Below are 18,984 nucleotides of genomic sequence, written 5' to 3'. Positions count from 1 at the left end.
ACTAAGTATTATGTGTTCTCTCGGTGTACTGTATACAACTAATGTGTTGTATCCGCGTGGCAAATTAAAGCTCAGACATAGCTTGCCATAGCCTTGGAAAATCTCTCTCTGACCGAGTTATTAGATGTTGAAGTTCGTTTCGGAATACGTCAGCACAGATGAAGTGGACAAAATTGACCCGACACCCAGTATTTTGTGCCATGTGCCTGTCTGACTTTGTCTTCACCAATACCGCATTGTATAATTTTTTAATGAGTGCAACACTGATGCATTCCGCTGAAATTGAGAAGATGAGCTTAGGAGAACTTGGCTGGGCCAACTGCCGAGCTTCGTTTGTGATCCCTGATTTGTTATGACTAATTTAGGCACAGCATCATGGCACAATGGATCATAGGACAAACGCCTCTGTTGTGCTCATGAAACGCTCTCTGAGCAGAAATCCTACAAAATATATCCACATTGGGTTGTCTGTCTCCTTGCATCCACAATGTTATACTGAGTGTATTCCATGCACTTTCCATGCTCTATCTGTCTATTTCAAGGATAAATGTATAGTATCAAGGACTTATTGGAGTTGATTGGCAGGTACTATCGCCATGAGATACCTATATAATGGTGGGCCTCAAAGTTTTGACCTCCTTATTTATCTTCCTGAATTAATGTCAGCCTATTAATTCCTGAGCTGAGAAGCATTGATAATGACACCATTTAACAGCTATGGCAGAACAATTCTTATCTCCTTTGTCCTGAAAGGAATAGTTTTGTGCTATCAGTAAATGGAAATTACATTTTCAAATTTAATTTGCTATAATCCACTTCACTTCCACTAAAACATCAGAATGACCACTAACAATGTATGGAACCTGTATTAAAAATGATTACCATCACAAATCACCTAGCTATAATCTACATGGAGGGACAGGTATAGGCATCTCTCAGTACTAATAGGATTTTCTGTTGCATTGCTAAAATGATTATGGGGTTATGGATTCCATACTAGAGGGAGAAAGGGCAAAACAACATAAACAATGTTATGGTACAGCCCAATAGTATCTTCACATTCTCAAATACAAATAAATACACATATTTCCATGCTGAACAAGAGAAAATACTTGAACCACTGTTTGGGATCAGAATGTAGACATATGATATTGTATGTAATAGAGATGGTGTAGATTTCCCACCAATGTTTTTATTCCTGGTTTAATGTTGACTTGTACTAACTAGGTGAATTCGTACTTAATTATATTTCTTGCTCATCCAAGACATATTTTGGTTAGTGGCCTTTTTCCTTTTTCTCCCCCAATGTTTTATTAATGACATATCTTAGGTCATGATTGTTTTATTTAGTAGCCATATGTCCTGACCAATGGGGAATGCTCTAATCGATTAATTGAATGGCCAGTAAAAGTGATTTATGGAGAGAACACAAAGAGCAATGGGTGCTACAGTCCCACCCTTAGAGATTTATTCACTGTGTAGTCTACACCACTGTATCATTCTTTATGGTGGAGGTGGAGCAAAACTGAATGGTCACTCGTTGCTACATTGAGGAAAATCCCAATATTTTGTTATATTCTGAAAAAACTGTGTTTATATATTCTGAGAGGATCAAGTAGAGCTAGTTAATAACTGAGAATGGGAAAATATGTACCTGACTCAGATCTCTGGGTTGTAGATTAGTGTGTATGATTGCATGACAGTGTGAATGAAGTCATTGTTTTAGAAGCAAAATTGAGGAGCAGTATTTTATTTTTGTCCTGAAAAGACAGCTCTGACTACTGCAATATGTTTTGGATAAGGGAGAGGGGCGTAATGAGTTGTTAGCTAATAATTGTTTACTGGACTGGTGAAAATGTACACACACAACATTTATATAAGAGATTGTACGCCATCTGTTGCAACATTTCATTTTCCTAAAATAGTGTAGTGACCCAATTTACAACTGCTACTTTTCAGAAAAGTATGACTTTTTTGTTTTGCTTTGTGTGCCCCCCTTCCCTCATCTTCCTTCCCAGAATAGCTGTAGCAAAGCTGTCCTGGTGCACAGTGTGTGTTTGACCTGGTATTTCGCCATGATGATCTCTGTCAGGGTCACGGGGCTGCGTTCAGGGGCAACAGCAGTCGCACTGTGTTTGGTTGTGGTGTCAGCCATGCTCCTTGTTCCGACCCTGCTCCGTGCTGCTCTCAATCATTCCGCCACCGAGGGGTCAGCGACTTGATTCCACTCCCCGCCATTTCGAACTCAGTGGGACTCCACAAGTCATCTGATCATCGGCTCAATCTCTTCCCCACCGGAGGGAGAATTTTCTGATTTCCGCTTGCAAATTGTACATCTGCAGCAGTGTCAAGAGAAGAAACACAATCTGTTTAAGGAATATATTTCCTCAACGAGCCAGGCTAGGTTACTCCATGATTGAGCCACAGGTCCCTAGGTATTTAAGGCCTTCAAAGATTATAATTTTTAACTTGGTAAGGACTATCGTGTGAATTAATGTATGATTATTATTATTTTTAAATCAAATGGGAGCAGGTATATTTTCATTCAGCATGTGCTGAACCAGCACATCAAATCGTTGGATGCGATTTACATTTTGGTGAATCACTGGCCCCCTTTTTTACATTGTTGGGATGTTCCGTGACAATAAACATCCCTACTCTTTCTTGAGCCCGGGGGCTAATGCAGAGGTCAAGCAACACCTGCAGGCTGTCAATCTTTTATTGTAACCTAGACCCATCCCCCTCTCAGTCACTTTATCCTGTCTCCTCCCCATTCTTCCAGACCTCGTTTCATAGAATAGCCAGCTCTTCCTCTATTCTCTTGTGGCCCTCTTCAACAGCTTGAGAGGGACAACAGATATTTGTCCAAAGGACTTAGCATTCTTTCACATCTGCCACTTGTTCTCGGGGCCCGTCATTCAAATTTCAAACAGTCCCTTTTTAATAGCTCCCTTCCTCCCAAATACTTAGCTTTTGTTGCTTTTTAATCGAAATAACAAATGGGCGCCGCAATTCCCATTTTTGTCACTCTTACGTCGATTCGATTATAAAGCTGTCATCCGGTGCTTTGGCTGGAAACAGCAAGTGCACATATGTTGAAAGCCTTTGGGCCCACACCTCTGTGGCTTCTCTATCTCTCCGAGTACATCTGTCTGCATTAGCCTCGTATTTAGCAAAGACAATGCTGTGCCTGTTGACATTTCACAATCTGTTCTTACCATTCACAGTACATTGACCTCCTATCATGCTTCTTGTGAAATCAAAAGTAGCCTAGGATGATGATTCCTCTGACAACTTTCAATATGACAGTTGGCACTTTTAAGGCCCGTCTCAGATCAAATCCGAGTCAAGAATTGGTTAAGAAAACAGTCAGGATTTGATCACCGGTGGTTTCGGCTCTAGCTGCAAGGTAAAAAAGGTATCCAGCAGAGAAGGGAGACCTCGGCACGTTTAATGATGAGAATGGCAGGCAGGCAGACTCACCCATTCGGCTTTGGTGTCTCAGCATACTAAACACTCTCAGCATGATACAAAGATTATTAAAGTATAGAACTGTTATCATCGATTTACAGAACACATCTCCATGTAGTAGGGATCTGCCGTCTCATTTATTTATTTATTTTCGACGTGGGGGAGCCTGCTGCCTCTGAGGCAGACAGCGCAGCGCTGTTGAAGACATTCTGTCTTTGTCTGACTCAGTCTTACTCAGGAAATCTGTGTTGCTGCAGGCTGCAGCTGCTACATCCCTACCTATAGGATGCGGATATAGAAGCCTAGTCATACTGATGCAGTACCATGGCCTCAAGCAAAGGAAGTGTTTTCTTGTCCCTCTGTATCTGCTCCAGAATGGGTTTTTCATGAAAACTACAATAGTGCATACATGTGTTTTTAGGTCATAAAGGATTTCAGTGCAACTCTCTTTTTTGAGTGCTCTTCAGTTGTACTGTAGTAAATGTTCAAGAGAAAGTAAACTAGGTTCCTGTTATGACGATTTTGTCCTGTATTGAAAAAACTATGAGAGCCGTCCCTGCTCATCATGAGGCAATTGTGAAAAGTAAAGTCTGAATATGTTTGTGGTCTTTCAAGGTCACCTCAATTCCTATTGCAGCCATGGTACAGAGTGGGCATATTTTATGTTTGCTTTATCCATTCCAATTTTTTATGGGATGGCACCTTGCTTGTGAAAAGGAAATCTCTTAGCCCAAACACATGTAACAGTATTGATTCTGTCCCTCTCCATTTATTTATTTGTTTATTTATTTATTTATTTATTCTTTCAAACCCATCTCCCACCCCTTCGGAGGACAAAGGCAACCTTGTTTTACACTCTTGTTTATACAGATATTTTTCTACATAAATGTCACATACATGGCACTTTTCCACACGGTATTACATTACAAAAATACAGTTCAATATACACACCACACACAAAAAGGCATTCAGACATATGCGGCACACATGATACCTGGTGCTCTTGGCCCCAGCCACTACAGATCATGAGCTTTTAATCACCCCTCAGCTACTCTCAGCCCATCCCACCTATCTTCGTAAACCACCCGCTCTTGTTTTCCATGTGCCATATATTTTTTTGTGCTGTGATGTCCTACATGAATTCTGAACCTTTCTAATCTCATAGTATCCACAGATTGTAAATAAAAAATTAATATTTTTGCTAAGAGTTTTATTATATTGTTAATTGATTGACTATGGCTTTCCAAATCATCCAACAATGCTATTTGTAGGGTTAGTTTTAAGTGAATGTTGTGATTTTTCTGCCATTACTGAACCTGTGACCAGAAACAAGCTACATGGGGACAATACCAGAATAACTGTTCTAATGCAGCAAAATCGGCAGGGCCAAGATGGTTGTATGCCCCATATGTATAACATTCTGTTGGCGGACATAATTTTGGGTAATAATTTCAATAGAAAAACTCAAAGTTTTGAATCGAGCGTTGTTTTGTGTGTCAGTTCATAAACCATCTGCCATGGAATTGGTAGATCAAAAATCTCTTCCCAGCTATTTTGCAACCTGTATGGCGCAACTGTCAACATTTTGGTACCTCAAATGAAACTGGTATATTTTTTTATATTTATAAAAAAATAAATAGTCTTTAAGTTCCTTACTTTCTCCCCTTTTCACTTGCCTCCTCCATTTCTGTGGTAATGCTGCAACCAGTTGGTTATAACTTTGGATAGAGCAAACATTCCCATATATTTTTGAAAGCTGCATGTGTGACGTAACTTCACCATTCTTATTCATAATATAATTAGGAAAGATAATACAATTTGTTTTAAAAAAATCCATAAAGAATGGTTTTTTATCAATCAGTATATTTGAGTTTAACCATAAAATTTGGTCTGGCTTTAAATTGTAACCAGCTTTGTATTGCTTGTTTCATTTTCAATTAACCAAAAATGAGAGGTTGTAATTTGGTTAAAGGCAAAAAGGCCATCTTTGAACGGCGGGTGAGCTATTCTTACTAATCTGTTGGAGAACTAGTTTGGGTTTAGTATAACTTTTGTATGACTGAAGCTTTTAGTGAGAGGTTTAATGCTTTAATATTTAATCATTGTAGCCCCCCAAACTCGTATTCATTATATAAATAAGCACGTTTAATTTTTTTCTGGCTTACTTTTCCAAATAAAGTGACATATTTCTTGCTCATATAATTAGGTTTTAGTCCAGAGAGCCTAGAGAAATGATCTATATCGCCAATGAGATTGTGCAGGGATCCAGATTGCGGACTTAAGAGTCATCGGCATACACTGACATTTTTGTTTTTAAGCCCTGGATTTCTAACCCCTTGATATTAATTGTTGGATCTGATTTTAATAACGAACATTTCGATGGCCATAACAAAAAGTTATGGAGACAGTGGACAACCTTAACTCCTCTTGACAGTTCAATATTTTCTGAGAAGTAACCATTATTTACTATTTTACATCTGGGGTTGCTATACATAACTTTAACCCATTGTATAAGATATTCACAATTAAAATAGTCCAAGCATTTATATATAAATTCTAGTCATACTTTATCAAAGGCCTTTTCAAAATCTGCTATGAAGACCAGGCCTGGTTAAGTAATTGTCTTATATTATCTTCAATATATTGTCTATGTAAAAAACCTGAATAATATCCGGTAAAATCTTTTTAATTCTACCTGCTATGCATTTTGTATCACAACATTGAAGTCTAAGGGGCCTCCAGTTTTTTAAGTGGACTGGATCTTTATACTTACCACCTGGATCCTGTTTCAGTAATAGTGAAATCAGACCTTCTTGCTGAGTATCTGATATAGTCTACCATTTTTATAGGAGTAGTTAAAACATGCTAATAGTGGATCTTTTAGTACATAAAAAAGGTTTTGTATAACTCTACTTGTATGCCATCAAGCCCTGGAGTTTTTCCGAACTGAAAATATTTAATAGTGTCATGAAGTTCCTCCTCTGTAATTTGGCCTTCACACAAATATTTTTGTACAGTTGTTAATTTTACATTATTATTTGAAAAAATGTCCTTACAGTTATTATCATTCAGTAAAGATGGAGGAAACTAAAAAGAAAACATACAGTGCCTTCAGAAAGTATTCATACCCCTTGACTTATTCCACATTTTGTTGTGTTACAGCCTGAAATCAGAATGGATTAAAAAAAATTTTTTTTACACACAATACCCCATAATGATTGAAAATAATTGAAAATGAAATACAAAAAAATCTAATTTACATAAGTATTCACACCCCTGAGTGAATACTTTGTAGAAGCACATTTGGTGATGATTACAGCTGTGAGTCTTTTGGGATAAGCCTAAGAGCTTTGCACACCTGGATTTCAAAAATTCTTCAAGCTCTGTCAAGTTGATTATTGGTCATTGCTAGAAAGCCATTTTCAAGTCTTGCCATAGATGTTCAATCAAAACTGTAACTAGGCCACTCAGGAACATTTAATGTCGTCTTGGTAAGCAATTCCAGTGTAGATTTGGCCTTGTGTTGTAGGTTATTGTCCTGCTAAAAGGTGAATTCGTCTCCCAGTGTCTGTTGGAAAGCAGACTGAACCAGGTTTTCCTCTAGGATTTTGCCTTATAGCTACATTTATTTGTATCCTAAAAGACTCCCTAGTCCTTGCCGATGACAAGCATACCCCATAACATGATGCAGCCACCACCATGCTTGAAAATATGAAGAGTGGTACTCAGTGATGTGTTTTGTTTGCCCCAAACAAAATGCTTCATATTCAGGACAAAACGTTATTTTCTTTGCCACATGTTTTGCAGTATTATTTAAGTGCCTTGTTGCAAACAGGAATATTTTTATTCTGTACAGGGTTCCTTCTTTTCACACTGTCATTTAGGTTAGTATTGTGGAGTAACTACAATTTTGTTCATCCATCCTCAGATTTCTCATATCACAACCATTAAACTCTGTTACTGTTTTAAGAATCGCCATTGGCCTCATGGTGAAATCCCTTAGCAGTTTCCTTCCTCTCCGGCAACTGAGTTAGGAAGGACGCCTGTATCTTTGTAGTGACTGGGTGTATTGATACACCATCCAATGCCTAATTAATAACTTCACCATGCTCAAAGGGATATTCAGCGTCTGCTTTTTTATTTTTACACGTCTACCAAATCGGTGCCCTTCTTTGCGATGCATTGAAAAATATCACTGGTCTTTGTGGTTGAATCTGTGCTTGAAATTCACTACTCAATTGAGGGACCTTACAGATAATTGTATGTGTGGGGTACAGATATGGGGTAGTCATTCAAAAATCATGTTAACCACTATTATTGAATGAGTCCATGCAACTTATTATGCAATTTGTTAAGCACATTTTTCTCCTGAACTTTAGGCTTGCCACAACAAAGGGGTTGAATACTTGAATACTTAACTCAAGACATTTCAGCATTTAATTTATTATTTTCAAAAATGTTCTACAAACCAAATTACACTGACATGATGGGGTATTGTGTGTAGATCAGTGACACAAAAGCTCTATTTAATAAATTTTTTATTCAGGCTGTAACAACAAAATTTGGAAAAAGTGAAGGGGTGTGAATACTTTGAAGGCGCTGTGTGCTTAAAATATTTTGCTTCTTCTTTCAAGATACTGCATCAATTGGTGAATGATGGATGACTCAATTTTTAATGAGTTTCTGTACATTCTTTTTGGTAGCCTTTCTATGTTGAAGATTCAAAAAGAATTTGCTGCATTTTTCACAATTTTCCATCCAGTTCGCTTTATTTGTATAATATTACACTTAATCGTTCTTAAATAAGTTTCTCCAGTTCTTTTAGTTTTTCCATCTAACTTATTCTGTGCCTCTATGGTACAGCTTTTATTGCCATCCACCTGTGATGTTAGTTCCTCTATTTCCTTTGTTAGTCTAATCTCTTTTGACTGAAATTGTTTGTTTTAAAGATGAGTAGTGAATTGCATGGCCTTTGAAGGTACATTTGAAAGTGTACCATACAATAAGGGGATCTGCAGCTCCTGTGTATTATCATCCAGTAGGCTTTGATTCAATTTCCAAAATCCCCGACCACGTGGAAATTCTGTAAGAGTTATGTGGATGCCAAATAGATGGTAGTTTGATCGCATTCTGTCCGCTATCAACACTTTTGAAACTTTAGGCGCCAGAAAAAAGGACACAAGAAAGTAGTCAAGATGACTAGCTTGATTAAGCCTCCTCCATGTACTGTATATCTCTCTAGGTCAGGGTTTTTAAGCCTCCATATATCCACTAGTCCTAATGTGTCCATGCTAGTCGTGATCTCCTTAAGTGCATAAGGGTGATAGTTTGTAGTTTGATTTCCATTACGGTCCACTGAACTACTTAAAACCAGAGGTGTGGACTCGTCACATGACTTGAGACTCAACTTGATAGAACATTTTATAACTTGAGACTTGACTTAGACTTGGAGCCTCAATACTCAGGATTCGGCTTTGACTTGAGACTAATGACTTGAAATTATCTGGTCAGGTTTTGTAACGTTTTGTCATTCATTTTGTGGCACAGAGTCTCCGTGGATTACTCTCCACGCAGCCAGAGACAGTATCGCACTTGCAAAAAACAAATTAGCTAGTGAAACTCACACTCTGATTGGACTTTGGCCCTAAACGATCCTACACCAGGCCGTCCGCCTGGAAGGATGGAACCCCTTTTCTCAAATCATCCTGTAAATCTTCTGCACTAAAATCTCTCACCCCAAAATATTTCTCTGCAACTACCACATCCATCTTCTGTGATTTCTGCTCCTTTAGCGCAGTGCAGTTGATCACCAACCTTACTCATCCTCTCTGGACCTGTCATCCACTCTCATCACCGCCTCAGCATAGGAAACCTTCTGCCCAACTCAAACTCTGGCAATCAACCGGTCTTTTCTCACAGAGCACTTCAGATCCCCAGCAGCATGGACGCCTCGACAGTTGACCCACACTGCTTTCTCTATCCCAACTGTACACTCCCTCTGGCTATGCCCTCCTACACATTTCTCACATCATGGGATCAAATCAAATCAAAATTTATTTGCCATTTGCGCTGGATACAACAGGTGGACCTTACAGTGAAATGCTTACTTACAAGCCCTTAACCAACAATGCAGTTAAGAAAAAAATAAGTGTTAAGTAAAAAATAGATGAGTAAAAAAATAAAAATAACTAAAGAGCAGCAGTAAAATAGAATAACAGTAGGGAGGCTATATACAGGGGGTACCGGTACAGAGTCAATGTGCGGGGGCACTGGTTAGTCGAGGTAATTGAGGTAATATGTACATGTGGGTAGAGTTAAAGTGACTATGTATAGATAATAAACAAAGTAGCAGCAGCGTAAAAGAGGGGGTGGGGTTGGAACAATGCAAATTGTCCAGGTAGCCATGATTAGCTTTTCAGGAGTCTTATGGCTTATGGAGTCCTAGACTGGGTGCTCTGGTACCGCTTGCCGTGCTGTAGCAGAGAGAACAGTCTATGACTAGGGTTTGACCATTTTGAGGGCCTTCCTCTGACACCGCCTGGTATAGAGGTCCTGGATGGTGTACTGGGCCGTACGCACTCATACCAATAATAAAGATAAGTAAGAACAGAAATAATGATAATGATAATAGCAACAATAATATCAATCATGATAATACCAATAATAATACCAACTGTAGTATTAACATTAAAATAATAATAATAATAATATTAGTGACAATAATTGTAACCGTAGTTGTACAGATTATCATACTATTCATAATAGCTAAAAGTATTTGGTGTAGGGAAATATTGCCATTCCTATTTCTATTTCCAAACAGTCCCTGTCATCATCACCCAATAGCAGCGACGGCAGAATGCATACACACACACACACGAGTAGGATTGCTATGTGAATGCGCATACAGTTGTAACCGTTCATGAGGAGTGCCAATTGTGCAGGGGCCTCATTTATAACTGTTGTGTAAATTTAACACTAAATATCTGCTAAAGATGTATAAACTTGACGCATGCCATACATACCCATGTTTCCCATTATAAATCAGACATGTCATAAAACTGCACTCGTGGATGAGTACATTTACGTCATTTAGCAGACGCTCTTATCCAGAGCGACTTACAAATTGGTGCATTCACCTTATAGCCAGTGACAAAAACACCCTTATTTGCTGTATAGTTTGGAAGTATTGGAATTAGGCCAGGACAGTATCTAAAGGAATTGCAATGGTGAACTTGATCAAATGTCTTTGGAGGAGTTGGCAGAATGTTTTCTTTTGCAGCAACATTTGCGGTATCTCACCGTTTCTGAAAGACGAAAACAATTGCAAATTGTTGTGGACCTGTAAACAGATCGTTTAAATGCATTAATGTTTTGCATTCACATTTTCCCCAAACGTAAATATACCACTGCCCGCGAATTCTGAAACATTGTCTACTTTGATTTTTTTTTTTACATTTACAGTAGGCCTACTTACAGTGGTAGTCTACCCACATCAATGCAAAGATCAACTGTCTGTTCACCTTTTAAATTCTACTGTATCTTATCAACCGCGCACCCTGTCGGATGCATAGAGCAAAAACTTTAAATTATAATATCCTATGCCAATTAAATGAGAAGTGTGCATGGTAATTTGATGTATGGCTACTACGGGAATATAAACTCAACATGACCAGAAAAGGTGAGGAATTTATTCTGCAATGGTTATGATATGTATTATGTTTATAAATGAAATATTTTCTATGCTAGAAATTTTTCAATGGAAAAGGTGAACCGTCTGTTCTACCATTAAACTGCGCTTCAGATCGCATAGTTGTGGTCCTCTGTAGCTCAGCTGGTAGAGCACGGCGCTTGTAACGTCAAGGTAGTGGGTTCGATCCCCGGGACCACCCATACACAAAAAATGTATGCACGCATGACTGTAAGTCGCTTTGGATAAAAGCGTCTGCTAAATGGCATATTACATTACATTACATTGCATAGAGCAAAGTAGGCTACTTGAAATAGCTTATCTATTTACTACTGTGAAGTGGGTCCAATTAAATGAGAGATGGGGTGAATTGTAGTCTATCCTAACTTGTTGTAGGCCTATAGGCTATTTCGCGAGTAGCCTATCAAACCATCACAGTCAGAAAAGGTGAGAAATGTATTCTGCAATGATCATGGAAATGAAATAAATAGGAAATATATGCCTATTTCTAATTATTGTAGAATGCAAAGATAAATCGCTTTTCGCTTTTCTCACTAATGGCAAATGATTGCATCTTGTTATTATAAAGTGGGGAAAAAAAGTATTTAGTCAGCCACCAATTGTGCAAGTTCTCCCACTTAAAAAGATGAGAGAGGCCTGTAATTTTCATCATAGGTACACGTCAACTATGACAGACAAATTGAGGGGAAAAAATCCAGAAAATCACATTGTAGGATTTTTAGTGAATTTATTTGCAAATTATGGTGGAAAATAAGTATTTGGTCAATAACAAAAGTTTCTCAATACTTTGTTATATACCCTTTGTTGGCAATGACACAGGTCAAACGTTTTCTGTAAGTCTTCACAAGGTTTTCACACACAGTTGCTGGTATTTTGGCCCATTCCTCCATGCAGATCTCCTCTAGAGCAGTGATGTTTTGGGGCTGTCGCTGGGCAACACGGACTTTCAACTCCCTCCAAAGATTTTCTAACTAGGCCTACCCATTTTTTTGTTATGAATAAGTGTCATCATATATTCCCCATTTGTACAAGGCTACTTTTGCAGCCACTAGAAACTGTGCATACAATGGTCTAAGTCTAAAGTTTGCGGGAGGATAAGCACATTCTCATGTCAAGTTCAGTTTTTATAAAATGTGACCGACCGCCTCGATTCGTTCTTATGTAGCAACATTTGAAATTGTGTTTTTTACATTGGATAAAAGTAGAGACTCAGAGCTAGAAAATAGTATTTCATACACTGCAGGTGAAGAATATTGGGAAGGTAATTCTGCTTTGAAAGTTGATAAACTAACTGTAAGTCGCTCTGGATAAGAGCGTCCGCTAAATGACTAAAATGTAAATGTAAATAAACTTGTAACCCCACTTTTGAGAAAATGGCCCTTGAATGTTTTGGTACACCTCCTGTAGAGCTATTCTTTGTCTACACCCATTCAGCATCGTTCACACCCTCTTAAATCCTTAAAGATTCACGTGAGGCCATTAGCTAAACAGAGTGAAAAAGTTTAGTAAACAACCAAAGATTTCAAGACTAAAAGTGGTGAAAGTAGTAGTCTACAATAAGGAAAAACTCCAGGTAAAAATACACCTTATCTAGTCCTTAGCCTATATCCTAATCTGATTTTTTGCAGATCATGTTGTTCTTCACATTACCATTTCTGGTAAACACACACTATATCAAGTAAAATAAAAAGTTGATTCGTCACATGTACAGGATACAGAAGGTGTAAATAGTACAGTGAAATGGTTACTTGCATTGTAACAATATCAAAAACAGAGTGTCCAGATAAAAATATTTTATGAATATTTTATAATTATTAGATGACGCTTACCTGACACACTTGTCTAAATTGACGGGTCATGTGAAGAAAATGCTATAAGTAACCCCCAGCTACATCTAGCTAAGTGGATGGGTCACTATTGTCTAGACATGTACAAATGTTCATGAAATACAATAGATGGCCGTAGTCACCCCCAGACACACCTGGCTAATCATCTCGGGCGAAGTGTTTTGTTTAGACATGGGGAGAACAAGTATTTGATACACTGCCGATTTTGCAGGTTTTCCTACTTACAAAGCATGTAGAGGTCTGTAATTTTTATCATAGGTACACTTCAACTGTGAGAGACGGAATCTAAAACAAAAATCCAGAAAATCCCATTGTATGATTTTTAAGTAATTAATTTGCATTTTATTGCATGACATAAGTATTTGATACATCAGAAAAGCAGAACTTAATATTTGGTACAGAAACCTTTGTTTGCAATTACAGAGATCATACGTTTCCTGTAGGTCTTGACCAGGTTTGCACACACTGCAGCAGGGATTTTGGCCCACTCCTCCATACAGACCTTCTCCAGATCCTTCAGGTTTCGGGGCTGTCGCTGGGCAATACGGACTTTCAGCTCCCTCCAAAGATTTTCTATTGGGTTCAGGTCTGGAGACTGGCTAGGCCACTCCAGGACCTTGAGATGCTTCTTACGGAGCCACTCCTTAGTTGCCCTGGCTGTGTGTTTCGGGTCATTGTCATGCTGGAAGACCCAGTCACGACCCATCTTCAATGCTCTTACTGAGGGAAGGTTGTTGGCCAAGATCTCGCGATACATGGCCCCATCCATTCTCCCCTCAATACGGTGCAGTCGTCCTGTCCCCTTTGCAGAAAAGCATCACCAAAGAATGATGTTTCCACCTCCATGCTTCACGGTTGGGATGGTGTTCTTGGAGTTGTACTCATCCTTCTTCTTCCTCCAAACACGGCGAGTGGAGTTTAGACCAAAAAGCTCTATTTTTGTCTCATCAGACCACATGACCTTCTCCCATTTCTCCTCTGGATCATCCAGATGGTCATTGGCAAACTTCAGACGGGCCTGCACATGCACTGGCTTGAGCAGGGGGACCTTGCGTGCGCTGCAGGATTTTAATCCATGACGGCGTAATGTGTTACTAATGGTTTTCTTTGAGACTGTGGTCCCAGCTCTCTTCAGCTCATTGACCAGGTCCTGCCATGTAGTTCTGGGCTGATCCCTTACCTTCCTCATGGTCATTGATGCCCCACGAGGTGAGATCTTGCATGGAGCCCCAGACCGAGGGTGATTGACCGTCATCTTGAACTTCTACCATTTTCTAATAATTGCGCCAACAGTTGTTGCCTTCTCACCAAGCTGCTTGCCTATTTTCCTGTAGCCCATCCCAGCCTTGTGCAGGTCTACAATTTTATCCCTAATGTCCTTACACAGCTCTCTGGTCTTTGCCATTGTGGAGAGGTTGGAGTCTGTTTGATTGAGTGTGTGGACAGGTGTCTTTTATACAGGTAACGAGTTCAAACAGGTGCAGTTAATACAGGTAATGAGTGGAGAACAGGAGGGCTTCTTAAAGAAAAACTAACAGGTCTGTGAGAGCCGGAATTCTTACTGGTTGGTAGGTGATCAAATACTTATGTCATGCAATAAAATGCAAATTAATTGCTTAAAAATCATACAATGTGATTTTCTGGATTTTTGTTTTAGATTCCGTCTCTCACAGTTGAAGTGTACCTATGATAAAAATTACAGACCCCTACATGCTTTGTAAGTAGGATAACCTGCAAAATCGGCAGTGTATCAAATACTTGTTCTCCCTTCTGTAGCTAGCTAACTAGCTAAACAATGAACCGGCATAATCCCGACTCATACTATTACCAACCAATACAAACATTGTCATAGCTGTAGTATGAATCTCCAGGTAGCTAAAGCTAACCAACCAGGTTCAATGTTAGCTAGCTAATATTAGGCTATAACTAAGAATTCAAATGTATTTCTGATTCGAATAATGTTACTACACATATCACATACGTAACATTAGCTAGCGAGCCAGCCAGCAAGCTAACGTTCGCTAGTTAGCTAACAGTACGCTTTAACTTGCAATGAAAACAACTTTGACAAAATTAGAAACGCATAATATCTGAAAGTGTAGCTAGACTCTTACCCGTATACATGGATGAACGCTTCACAGCAGACTGGAACCATTTGACTCAGTTTTGTTTGCAGCTAGTGATTGTAAACATGCAGACAAAGGGGATCTGTTAGGAGTGCACACACCATGCATGTCTTGTTTGGCCAGCATTGTGTCAAGTCACTCTGGTTCACACTGACCATGGCGTTTGCAGAAAGTAGCAAATCACTTTTTCTAACTGATCCGTCGATAGCGGCTGCTAAATTCAGGGCATCAATGTTGTTGAGAAAAGTAGCAAAACTTTTGTAGTTCTTGATGGCTAATGTTATATATTTCAAAAACGGCACGGTAGAAAGGACTATCAACACATACTGAGCAGCTCACGTTATAAACAGAAGCATGCAACATGGCAGACCAATCCAAACTCATCTCCCGGCATGTCCAGCCCCTCCATTATCTCAGCCAATCATGGCTAGCGGGAAGGTTCCTGTCTTTTTCCATGGCTAAACCAACTAGGCTCGTATTATAACAATTTTATTTGTATTTACGGATGTAATACAAGTTTGTTATTTAAGGCACATGAAAGTTCACATGTTCCAGAAGGCATTTCTTCCCCCAAAATACATTTTTAAAATCAAAATGCATGTTTAAGTTCAAATGCCTCTCCTGTGAAGTAGTCACGTGCTACATACACCTAGTTTCCTGAAACGAGTCACAAATGGCAACTTTTGCATGAAAACTGGCGCACGCATGTTTCGGGGCATATTGAGTACGCAACGTTTAGAAATGAGGCCCCAGGGATGGGTGGATTCTGATTGCCTAATGTATAGTCCTGGCTGATGGCACTTGGATACCAAGAGCAAGGGAAATAACTACTTGAAGGTCTCAGAGCGACTGACGTCACCAATTGAAACGCTACTAGCTCGCACCACTAGCTAGCCATTTCACACCAGTTACACTCATCCCCCTTTGACCTCCTTCTCTGCAGCAACCCCAGCAGTGTGATCCGGGTCAACAGAATCAATGTAACAGGCTTGCTTCAGTCCCTTTCCTTGCCGCAACCTGGGCTCGAAACCAGGGACCCTCTGAACACAAACATCTGCCACTGCCTCCCATGAAGCATCATTCCCACTGCTGGCTTGCCTCTGAAGCTAAGCAGGGTTAGTCCTGGTTGGTCCCAGGACGGGAGACCAGATTCTGCTGGAAGTGGTGTTGGATGGCCAGTAGGAGGCACTCTTTCTTTTATAAAAAAATATCCCAATGCCCCAGGGCAGTTATAGTGGACTTAGCCCTGTCTAGGGTACCGTCTTTCGGATGGGACGGTAAACAGGTGCCCTGACTCTCTGTGGTCACTAAAGATCCCATGGCACTTATCGTAGGGTTGTTAACCCTGTTGTCTTGGCTAAATTCCCAATCTGGCCCTCATACAATCATGGCTACCTAATCATCCCCAACTGGCTCATTCATCCCCCTCCTATCCCCTGTAACTATTCCCCAAGGCATTGTTTTAAATGACAATGTGTTCTCAGTCAACTTACCTGGTAAAAAAAAAAACACTATTGCACCACAAAAGCCACAACTACTTCAAGGTCACGATTGAAACACTACTAGCACGCACCGCTAACTAACTAGCCATTTCACCCTAGTTACACACACAATGTACTGTAACATGGACATTGTTCAGACTCATATCTGGCTTACAGTCGTCTTAAGAATTTACTAATTATAATCACATTCCTTGATAAATCTGTTTCGATGCCACATGCAATGACCAGTAACTTAATGCAAGCGAATATCCACGGATAGATTTAGTTAGGATCGGATTTGAGCAATATATTACAAATAGACTTCATCACCATAAATGTTTCAGTAGTGTTATTGTGACTGCCTGACAAGAATGCAACAACAAGTACATACAGCATCTAGAAGAAAGTTGTGATTCTGGCCTTGGGGGCAGTGTAGCAAGCAGAAAAATAAGAGTGGAGATGTTTTTGACTTCTTAAAAGGCAAAAATAAAATAAAAGCTTCTAATGGGGTCCTGTGTGCCTTGTTACCAGAGTGATGGTGGGTCCCTGGGTGGATGTGATAATGGTTGATGGGAGAAGAGGACGGGTGCAGCTAGTGATTGTAAACATGCAGACAAAGGGGATCTGTTAGGAGTGCACACACCATGCATGAGCTACCAGGTAAGGCATTTTGGTTTCACCCAGCAGCCCGCCAGTCGGTTGTGCGCTGTATCCGCGACAGCTAGCTATTTTCCTTTGTAGTAGCAAGAAAACAAGCCAACAAATTCAGCCTATGTGAATGACAGGTACGGATCGAGTGAGAGATTTTGGGGTGGGAGGAGCTACTCAAGATAACTTGGTTGTATTCACTCAGAACAACTGTGTGGAGAGACACCATTTGGCTAGCTTGTTTGTTTGGGGCAGCAGATAACTCTGTGAGCACTGTTGGCTCTTGGTCAAGTGGAGGTGAAAGCGGGACCTCTGAGTAGTGGCAGCCACTAGGCCCACCCCTATTGAATGGTCACTCAGCACTTAGCTTCCATTAAGGGATTTCCCTCCTCCGGATTATTGACTTTATGGCTTTTTTACTGGCTTGTGTGGATTTGTAGCGTTTTACAGTTTGTGTTTAAAAGAAAATTACTAAAGCACACAGAGCAGAGGTGTTGAGGAGGATGTTACATGAGGATGGTACATATTGTGTGAAATTCAAGACTGACTGACACCACTGGACTTTTGAACATGAGATGAATGTCTCCCTTCCTTTGCCTTGCAGGTGAGAGGATCAAGGATGAACATCTTTGAGAGCTGTTTGCCTGGACTTTAACCCCCATTCATCGCTACCAAATCATGCAGAGACCATCCACACAAGGCACTATGGCATGCTCTCTGTGGATTCTACCAACCTTCTGCTGGCTTATCAATGCAATGGCCCTAATACAGTCTTCAGAGGGTAAGTACACACTCCTGTTATGTGCGATAACCTAATATTGAAATCCTTTGAAATTAGAAAATTATATATTATTATGAATGTTTTTTTGTAACAATTAGACAGGGAATGTGTCAAGAACCTGTTATCATTCAATCAATGAAATGTTTGTTGTCGTCCTCAAGTTTAGCATTTAGGCTCTGAAATGAAATGGTCGCTTTTGCCAGAGTAGCTCCTCTGACTGCATGCAGTAGTTATGGGAATACAGTGGCCTCAGAGGATGAGGGATAATCTTGAGTGGTTTCATTAGTTGGTAAATAGTGATTGTTTGAGATTTTCTGCTTCAAAGAATCAGTTGTCCCTGGTGCAATCAAAGCTTCTACTGGATACATGTTTAATTTTGCCCTGAGATTCCCTTGCAAATACTGTACATCTTACCCTAGAAATCTAAACCATGAACTTTTTTAAATCACAGCAAATTTTTTGCTTTGATTAATAGACTAAAATAGATCAGAATCATGGCCAACATAATATGCATAATGACAAAATAGTACATCCACATATTTATTAGGATCTTCGAATATTTCAAATTTAGGCTTTATGCCAAATGTAGCATCTTTACAATGCAAGGAATCAGTAAAGGCACTGTTTTGGGGGTTTATTTGTGCCAACTGTTCACTGATTTTTCTTCTAGTGGTTGGATTGACAAGGAACGGTTATCCTATATGGGCGAATCAAACAAAATAATTATGCACATTGTCATGATTTGCTCATGAAAGACAATGCCCAATCCTGTGCATATCATGATCCCCTCTAACACTGAGGCAGACTCACAGATTTTGTCCCAAATGGCACCCTATTCCCTACATAGTGCACTACTTTTGACCAGAGCCCTATTGGCCTAAAAAGTAATGCACTATGTAGGGAATAGGGTGCCACTTGGAAA

At 39.6% G+C, this 18,984-nt stretch overlaps 1 protein-coding gene across 17 annotated transcripts in view; it reads left to right on the top strand.

The window, feature by feature from the left end:
- Window positions 1–18,984, top strand: part of adgrl2a (adhesion G protein-coupled receptor L2a) — a 191,108-nt gene that overhangs the window by 15,731 nt on the left and 156,393 nt on the right. For all 17 annotated transcript variants that reach the window (XR_006657096.1, XM_045205298.1, XM_045205296.1 and 14 more), the window contains exon 2: window positions 17,886–18,062. Coding sequence is in view for 16 of the 17 variants with exons in the window: in XM_045205298.1 (XP_045061233.1) it covers window positions 17,960–18,062 (103 nt within the window). In the remaining variant the exon portion in view is untranslated. The remainder of the gene's footprint in view (window positions 1–17,885; window positions 18,063–18,984) is intronic.

The sequence above is a fragment of the Coregonus clupeaformis genome, chromosome 20 (genome assembly GCF_020615455.1).
Source record: "Coregonus clupeaformis isolate EN_2021a chromosome 20, ASM2061545v1, whole genome shotgun sequence".
Lineage (NCBI taxonomy): Eukaryota > Metazoa > Chordata > Actinopteri > Salmoniformes > Salmonidae > Coregonus > Coregonus clupeaformis.
The sequence above is the reverse complement of the archived record's forward strand: the minus strand, read 5'-3'. Positions and strand labels throughout refer to the sequence as shown.